At 35.0% G+C, this 9,549-nt stretch overlaps 1 protein-coding gene across 1 annotated transcript; it reads left to right on the top strand.

Annotated features, from left to right (window-relative positions):
* The first annotated feature begins 256 nt into the window (after positions 1 to 256).
* Positions 257 to 3,795, top strand: LOC149185462 (uncharacterized). Its single transcript, XM_089419106.1, has 3 exons — positions 257 to 581; positions 832 to 1,100; positions 3,039 to 3,795. The coding sequence occupies exons 1-3, from the start codon at positions 359 to 361 to the stop codon at positions 3,651 to 3,653; spliced, it is 1,107 nt and encodes a 368-aa protein (XP_089275232.1). The 5' UTR covers positions 257 to 358; the 3' UTR covers positions 3,654 to 3,795.
* The last annotated feature ends 5,754 nt before the right edge of the window (positions 3,796 to 9,549 follow it).

Below are 9,549 nucleotides of genomic sequence, written 5' to 3'. Positions count from 1 at the left end.
TAGACAACGCATTTATCAAGAGTTGAAAGGTACAACTCTGTGATGGTCCAGAGCTCTCGTGTGTAGATCATTCGATGGGCCCGAACCATTTTGGAATTTGCAGTGGTCGTCACCGCGACTCAAAATGGGGCCCCGGCCTCTCACCAACCGTCCTTGATTGTCAAGGGCTGGACATGTCGTGAAAGGTCTTCCTGTCTCTCATATATTGCACACCTGTAGCTGCGATTGTGCATGATTTTCTGTATGTGAGGCCAGAAGTGAGGGATAGCAGATTACATATTTGTTTGATCAATTCTTGTGTTTTCAGAGGGACTTCTCCATAAGGTGCTTGTTGTAAATCAATCTCTGAATTTCAGGAATGATTTTCCCGGTGAGTAATTTGCCCATGTCTTCTAGCGGTTCAGAAGACAAAGAGTGGAGAGTAGATGAAAGCAGCTTCCTTATGCCGGGCTTCAGATTCCATCCTACAGAAGAAGAACTGGTGGAATTTTATCTGCGCAGAAAAGTGGAGGGGAAGCACTTCAATATTGAACTAATTGCATCTGTCGATCTCTATGGCTATGACCCTTGGGAGCTTCCAGGTTTTATACAGATAAACGCCCATATTTCTGTTTAATTTTTATGTTTTTCATAAGTTTGATTAAGATGAGGCTACATGATGATCATATCTAAAAATAATACTAGAATAACCTAGAATGGAACCAGTGCACTATCCAAAACCTAATGAACCATACTTCTGTTTAATTCATTCATATAAAATTTTCACATTTTTCTTATGTTAAGAACATAATGAATGGATGTTATCTATTCTTAACACCTTGAATTTCACAGCTTTGGCTTTCACTGGAGAGAAAGAGTGGTACTTTTACGTGCAGCGAGATAGAAAGTATAGGAATGGAGATCGACCAAACAGAGTTACAAAGTCTGGATATTGGAAAGCTACAGGGGCCGACCGGATGATTCACAATGAAGTTTCTCGTTGCATAGGCTTGAAGAAATCACTCGTATTTTATAAAGGGAAGGCCCCCAAAGGGAAAAGGACGAGCTGGATCATGAACGAATATAGGCTGCCAAAACTCGAAAATCAAAGAATTCGTGAGGTGCTTTTCTAATTGCCACGACCATTTGTTTAATTTGCTTGTAGGTGATGAATTACTAACGGAAACATGATGGAGGGGATCTTAAGTCTTAGGATGCAGATAGAGTATTTCTCCTTTTATTTTATCACGAGCTTTTAACAGTTAGATTAAGGATGTTTTGCTATTTTATTATAGATTTTAAATATTCTAAAAAAAACTCAAATAAAAACGATAATTATTTATCTTTTTATTATATCAAAATTTTAAAATATTTCAAAATTTACAATCTACTAAAAACACATCTTCTAACATTTTCCAGAGAAAAAACATATAATCCCTACTTATATTTTTAAATATTTCAAAATCTACTTAAAAACACATCTTCTAACATTTACCAGAGAAAACCATATAATCCCTGCTCATTATTAGGGAAAAACATATAATTACTACTCATGAGATTAATATATATTCATGTCATGGTAAATTTTATCAAAAGGAATTAAAAACACATCTCGTAATATTTACAAGACAAAAACATATAATCCCTACTCATTATTAGATTCATGTCATGGTAAATTTTATCAAAAGGAATTAAAAACTGGTGTAAACTCATTGGAGAGTCAATAAAAATCTATGATAAGGGGAAAGGACGAACTGGATCATGAATGAAGATAGGCTGCCAAAACTCGAAAGCCCAAAGTCAGAGAATTCATGAGGTATTTTTCTAATTACCATGGCCATTTCTTTAATTTGCTTGGAGGTGATGAACTGCTAAGAGAAACATGATGCGGGAAGATTTTGAACTCTTTGTATTTTGTAATTTTTTTCCACTGAAACTTTTTTACAATTGGGATGAGAGATGTTTTTATTATATCATAGATTTGGAAATATTTTACAAATATTACAACATTAATAATTAAACTTTTAAGATATCAAAGTTTTAAAATAATCTAAAATGTATAATTAATTTTAAAAACATAGTTTGAAGTTTATAGCAGAAAATCATGTTATCTATATTTAAAATATATTTTTAAACCATAATTATTTAAATATATAAATATATGTGATCCATTTCCATTAACTCTATAGAAAATCATGTGATCCCTGCCCATTATTCAAGATTAAATCTATGTTATGCTAAATTTTATTAAAACGAATAAATAACTGGTGTAAACTGGTTGGTGGAGTCAATAAAAATCTATGATAAGAGAAAAGGACAAGCTGGAACAAATGAAGATAGGCTTCCAAAACTCGAAAGCCAAAGAACTCATGAGGTATTTTCCTAATTTCCATTGCCATTTCTCTAATTTGCTTGGAGGTGATGAATTGCTAACAGAAACATGATGCGGGGAGATATTAAACTCATTGTATTTTGTAATTTTTTCCTTTTTTTTTTACAATCGGGATTAGAGATGTCTTTCTATTATATTGTAGATTTTACAAATATTACAACATCAACATTTAACTCTTCAAAATATTAAAGCTTCTAAATATTTTAAAATTTATAATTAGTTGAAAAGACATAGCTTGAGGTTTACAGCAGAGAATCATGTGATACAGGTCTATTAATTCTATTTTATAATAAATTTTATGAAAATCAATTAAAAACAGTTTAATTTAAGTTATATACTTTAATAGAACAATATAATTAGGTAATACAATTTCAAGAAAAAATGTAACCTTTTGTTATTTAAAATATATATAAATAAATTTAACACCGGTAAAACCATTAAACACTAAAATTCTACACATTAAACCATTTAAACTCAATTTTCAAAAAACCCTAACAAATTTCACTCCAAAAATACCTCAAACAAACCACCATTTCCACTGGTTATATTACCTGATTAAAAAAAATCTGCTGTAAACTCGTCGAAGGAGTCGATAAAAATATATGATGAGGACAACCTATTCGCATGAGCATGTGTACTGTCAACTGACTTTAATGTATTTTGGCAGAGTGAACTTTGCCTTTGCCGTGTCTACAGAAAGTCGCGAGGATCCGAGGAAGGATTCCAGCAAGTAAAGGAACGTCACATGAAAATCGAAAATCATGAAGATCAAGAAATGCACCAGTGTCAGACCTGCATGCCGTGCAGCAACCCTAGAACGACAGGCGAGTTTTGCAATCTGGGGATCAACGAGGTTGGTAAAGATGAAATCGTTAACCTCGAAAACTTGCCCACCAGTATAAAAATAATACCCAAACCACTAACTGAGGAGGAAAGATTCCGAGCTCACATGGAGTACGGAGTCCGAGAAACAATGGAATACGATGTACCGGATCAGTCAGAGAAGATTGAAGAACGCATTTACAGCGAGGGCGGAAATGTTTGGAGTACACCATGTGGGCCTACTGCTTTAAATGAAGACCTTGAACTATATTTGACTGCATGTTTGATGTGTCCGAGAGCACCAGATCAACTGGCCATGTCCGAAGGTCTGTATGCTGATAATCCATCTAACCTAGTTCTCAATAACGCTCTAACCTATGGTGCGTGTATGCCAAATTACTCCGATAAATTATGGGAGTGGAACCCTGTGAGAGACGACGGTAATGGTGCATCCTGCTGATTGATCATTTTCCAACCATCATTCCATTGGTTATGTAACAGTCATTTTATCTAATTTTAGTAGTTTTAGAGGATGAAGTTCGATGAAGAGTATCAGGGATGAAATCGTGCTCATTGGTTGCTGTTGACCTATTTTGATAATAAGGTGGCATTGTTACTAAAAGGAATGAATTGTATTTTAATGAAGTTTAGGTAATGCTATTTTGATAATAGGTGACCATCTTCCTAACTTGAATGAATTGTATTTTAGTGAAGTTTAGGGAATGCAATTTAATTATTTATATGGCATCATGGAATTTTAATTTAATTAGTATTGTTTATTAGGTTGTGGGCAGATTGGCGCCTGGGAGGTGCTAGATCCACCATCGCTTTCATAGCAAGGAGTAATGTTTCCAAAGGCTCTGGTTTCAATTTTTTAGTTGGTCAATTTAAAAATAAAAAAAGTTGTTAGATCCACCATCGCTTTGATAGCAAAGATTAACGTTTTCAAAGGTTGTGGGCTCAAGTTTTTAGGTGGTCAACTTAAAAATAAAAAAAGTGGTTAGATCCACCATCGCTTTGATAGCAAGGATTAACGTTTTCAAAGGGTGTGGGTTCAAGTTTTTAGGTGTTCAACTTAAAAATAAAAAAAGTGGTTGGCAAATTTAATTTTCAAATATTTTTATTCATAATCACAAGTTAAAATTTGAAACTAATGTCAAAAAAATTTATATTTTTGTTGTTTTTTTAATTAAATTAATTATTTGAAAAAATGTCATATGAATATGATTGAATTAACTACGGAAAGCTTCTTATTTAAAGAGGCGATGAGGATCTGCGCACTTTTTTAATCTTTTTAATTGAAAGTTTAGATTGATTGTCAAGGGATTATGGTAAGCATATGTTTGTTGTGAATGCCTATCAACAATTGTAGTGTGTTACAAAGTTTGTTAGGTTGTATTGATTTTAAAAAAAAATTAATTGACTCTCTGGATTGAGAGAATATAATGCTTGAGAGAATATAATGGTTATCAATGGTTGTAGTGTGTAGAGTTTGTTAGGTTGCATTGACTTTTAATTAATAGAAAAAGTAGGTTTGTGCCAAGTGGCTCCATGCCCAACAATTTCCTAGGGATTTGATATTATTCCAATTCTAATAAATTCGTATTCTAATTAGACAGGGAAATTAATATATAAGCAAATTTTATTTAGCAAAATGGTCCTTTTTACAATAAGATGTGTAATTCTTTTTTTTTCTCAAGTTAAATTAGATTCGTGCCACGTGGCTACTCCCACCAATTTCCTAGGGATTTGAGATTATTCTAATTCTAATAAGTTCGTATTCTAATTAGATGGGTAAATTAATAAATAAACAAATTTTATTTAGAAAAATGGTTCATTTTACAATAAGAAGTAAATTCCTTTTTTTGCTCAAATTAAAACTGACCCATAACCTTTTCATACATGGTTAATTAGGTAAATGTGTGCATTGGTAATGCATTCTTCGTGCTACAATAGTTTTTTTTGCTATATTTATGAAGCCTTTAGCTATATCAACCACATTAATATTTTTATTAAAACACTGAAATTAATGTCAAAATAATTCACACCTTTTATATCCTTTTAATTAAATTAATTATTTGAAAAATGTCATATGAAGATGACTTATATTAATTATTTTTAAAAAATGTAATATGAACACTATTTATTTTTAAGAAGAGTTTCGACGTAAATCACATGTAGAAAACCTTTGTCCATGCGTTTCGAACCAACGATTGTGATTCATGGTGAAGACAAGTTGAGGAGTCACATCATAGCTACACGTTAAATAGGGAGAGCACATCTTCCAAACGGCTAGGTGCGACCAAAACGGCTATATAAAAACGGTTAGATTATATAATAATATTCTAATGTTAATTATGGGTTAATAGTCATATACTATCTAGTCAAAGTAACTAATTATCTTATTAATAAATAATTTTATAATATATTATATATTGGAATCTTGTACTATTTCATTTTATTTTTAAAATTCAATAATTTATATATTATAATATATTATATATTTGAATTTTAAACTATTTCATTTTATTTATAAATTTTATTTGGTAATTAAATTAATTTATTTTTATCTTTTTAATTAATTGAATTATTTAAGATAAGATAAAGTCAATCAAGGTTAAGTAAAGGGTTTCCATATCATTTTATTTAAAAAAAAATTATTAAATTAATTATTTTAATTCTTTTTAATATATTTAAACATTTAAATCCAATAGGGATCAAGGGAAAGTAAAAGGGTTTTTGGAATTAATAAATTATTATTAAATGGAATTAATAAATTATTTATAATATTTAGTTAAAAAAAAATGGATTTATGAAGGTAAGGGTAAAAACATAACATCAAAATTGATGATGATGATGATGGTTAACGTCCACTGAGACCAAATAATGGTCTATGGGACCTAAAGAAACAAATTATTTATTTTGATTTAAGATTTTATTCCTATGCTCAGAAAATGGTCTATTGGACCTAAAGAAACAAATTATTTATTTTGATTTAAGATTTTATTCCTATGCTCAAAAAGCTTGGAGAGAAGCCTCCCGAGCTCACTATAATTTTGACATTGTAAAAGGCTAGGAAGGTCAGTATTGTAACAAAGATTATGAAACTGAGATCTAATGTGGTTATACGCAGGGAACTCTAAGAGGAAGTGGTTTTCATCCTCGATGTTCCTATTCTCACATATATGGCAGATCCTTTCCGTCCATGGCGTTTTAGGAACTGCCCAACGACCTGTTTCACTATGGAGCTCATGAGAATTCGTTCTAATCTTTGCTACATTAATTTTCTTCTTTGAGCTAGCTAAAATAGAGAGATACTTTTGATCTTCTAGGGTGGGGTTGATGACCTTCTTATAATAACTTAATTTTCTTTTAGCCGCTAAATCTTTCTCACACCACATTTTTTCTTTGAACTTAGAAGTAACAATATCTTTAATGTTATTTATGTTTTGCAATGCATCATTTTTGTTGATCTCCCAATAGTTTAACCAGGCCCTTGTGTCTTTATGCCACCCTCGATTGAGCCTTAGGTGGTTTTGGCTAGAATTTAAAGCTAGCTTAGGAAGTCTATGATCGTCTATGTTACTGATTTTGTGCTTGTACAACAGAAACCTAAGCATAGCTAGGCTCTCAATAGGGGGAAGACCTGCTTCTATGGATCTAATGGATCTAGAGATTAAGATATTATTGATAAAGTATTATTAATAAAAATATTAGAACGAGAGAGAAAAATTAAAAACAAGATGGTCAAGAATATGACCACTAATAAAGTAAATTAACCAAAGGAGAAACCTAGTAGGATGGAGAAGGAGACGGGATAATATAGGGAAAATACGGGAAACCTAGAAAGCTAGGAAAGGTCAAACAAGGGAGGAGGGGAAGGAAAGACTAGGAAGAAAGGGCAGGGATCCAGCAACTACTGATATTCTAGCCACCATCTCTATTGAGATTGTTTGGTCTCCTTTCAATTTCAATGGCTCCCTTGAATTTACGGTGATGGAACTGCGCAACCTTGGCAATAACCTTGGCCTTCTCAATACAAACATGATGCTTGGTCTTTTTCGCATGCTCTGCTAACACTGAAGACTTGGTTCTCTCGTGGGTTAGGTATGTTCATTGAACCTTTGATGGATGGAGCGTCTTGTTTCCCCGATATAAGGGGTCCCACAAGAACAAGGAATCATGTAGACACCCTTCATGTCCTTAGGGTCAACAGGATCCTTCACCCATAGGAGGGAAAATGTTATGAATCACAGAAGCCTCAATTCAACTATTTATTTTTTTTGATTATTTGGTATTAATAATTCATGGTATTGACCCATAATATTATAATACAATATATTTACAAATTAAAAACTTTTATATTAATATTAAAGTGAATATCCATAGTCAAAAAATTTATTATATATTTTTCTATATATATATATATATATATATTATTTTTTAACAACAATAATAATATAATTTAAAATTAAATTATAATTTAATTTTTTTATGAATTTTTTTAAATATTAATATAAAATTTACCATAAATTATATAAAATAAATGTTTTTGATAACTATAAAAATTTAGAAATTGTTATGGTGGAGCGGGAATGGGTTCGGCTAGGGTTTGGAGGCTAGGGTTTCAGGTGGAACCTCGCTCGGGTCACGGGTAAGTTTCTGCAGGCGGAACCTAGCTCTCGTACAGGTGCAGGCGCAGGGGACCTTCCACGGATGACTGGCAGTTGGAGGTGGCAGTCGGTGTTTTGTTTACTGCGAAGGATTTACACAAAGGGTAAACTGCAGGTCTTCGTTTTTTCTCGTTTCTTGTTTTCTCGGGTGAAGGCAACCCTCTTCCTTGTCTGTAGCTGTCGTTTTCCTCGAACGCATCTTTAAACCATGGTTAATCCGAGCGAGTTGGTGGACTTGGACCCGGAACTGGAGGATATACTATCTATGTGGGGTAAGGATCCCACAGTTCAAAATGTTGAGCATTTTTTTGGTGCTTATGAGCTTTCGAGGCAGGCGGGTTTCTCTCTGGAGACAAAACCTTCTTTTTTAATCCAAGGCAGTGGCTCGAACAGGGAAAGCAACAACCCTCGCCACCAGGTCTCATGCAAATCGCCGGATAGGGAAGCTGAGGCGGATGGGCCGTCAACAGAGGCATTTCTTTCTGCAAACAAGGATAACCCTGGGTTGTTCCGACATTTCTCTCTGAAGGGTTTTGAGGATACAGGAAAATTGGGGCTTTCCTCGGGTCTTGGTATTGGAAGGGTTCCTGGCGGGGCTTCTTCGCTATCTAGGGTTTCACTGTCAAAGGTCGACCCTGTTCCAAAATATATCCCAGGTGATGGTTTCGTGGGTCATCTTGGCGACCCCGCCGGAGAGACGAGGGGTTACAATGAATCGGAACAAGCTCCTCTTTCTTCTGGGAGTCCAGCTCTTATTTTCTCGGCCCCTGTTCAGCCACAGCCGGAGGTAGATGTACCAGCGGATCCAGTCCAGGAGGGTCCAGAATGGACGGGCGAAGCCGGAGAAACCAAGGTACCAGCTGAAGACTCAAGGAAAAAAGGTGAGAAGCGAAAACCCCAAGGGCCGATTGGTTCTCAGGAATTGGTAGGGAATTTAGTGTTAGGCATGGAAATCTCCATTGAAGAATCTCTAGAAGTAGCGGAAAGCACCCTTGTTGGAAGGGCAAGAGGAAAGAAGTTCTCGTCAGAATTTATTCAAGCGTGGGGGGAACAAGTTTTCGTTTCGGAAAGCCCTCTTCGATTTGAGGCCCAATGTTTAGCCAAAGGTTGGTTTATGCTTCGATTCGAGGAAAAGAAAGATGCAGAATGGGTTTTGGAGCGGAATTGGAGCATAGGGAGTATCCCGGTCCTGATGAAGCATTGGAGCCCCCTCTTCGATGCTATCAAAGAAAGAACAGACGAATTTCCAGTGTGGGTGAGGGCCCCGGGCCTCCCGTCGTTTTTATGGACTGAAGCTGTGTTCAAAGCTATCGGTAATAGATTGGGCTCCTTCCTGGAGGCCGATATGTCTTTTCTGAAAACGAAGAACAGGGCAATGGCCCGTATCCTGGTGAGTCTCAACCCGAGCGGCGGCCTTCCTCAAAAGATCAATTTACAGTATAAAGAGTACGTTTTTGAGCAGCTCCTCGACTATGAACACTTGCCCTTTCGGTGTCATAGCTGCCACGAGTATGGGCACCTTGCCAAGGACTGCCCTCTGTTCAGACGAAGGAGAAGATTCCGAAGGACCCCTGTTACTAGAGAATTTACATTCAATCGGGTTCCCCCTCCTCAGGACAGAGCAGGAAATGCGAGTCAGGCAGTGGAAGACATGGAGACTGAGGAGATCCTGAAAGAGTCAGC

This window comes from Pinus tabuliformis, chromosome 3_2 (assembly GCF_031772625.1).
Source record: "Pinus tabuliformis cultivar Carrire ecotype Pingquan chromosome 3_2, CPIR1, whole genome shotgun sequence".
In the NCBI taxonomy this organism is placed as follows: domain Eukaryota; kingdom Viridiplantae; phylum Streptophyta; class Pinopsida; order Pinales; family Pinaceae; genus Pinus; species Pinus tabuliformis.
Note: the sequence above shows the minus strand (reverse complement) of the source record. Positions and strands in the feature narration are given on the sequence as shown.

Coding starts and splice junctions, on each gene's coding strand:
- LOC149185462 (XM_089419106.1), top strand. CDS start 359: ATGATTTTCCCGGTGAGTAATTTGCCCATGTCTTCTAGCGGTTCAGAA. Junction 582..831: donor TGACCCTTGGGAGCTTCCAG/GTTTTATACAGA, acceptor TGAATTTCACAG/CTTTGGCTTTCACTGGAGAG. Junction 1,101..3,038: donor AAAATCAAAGAATTCGTGAG/GTGCTTTTCTAA, acceptor GTATTTTGGCAG/AGTGAACTTTGCCTTTGCCG.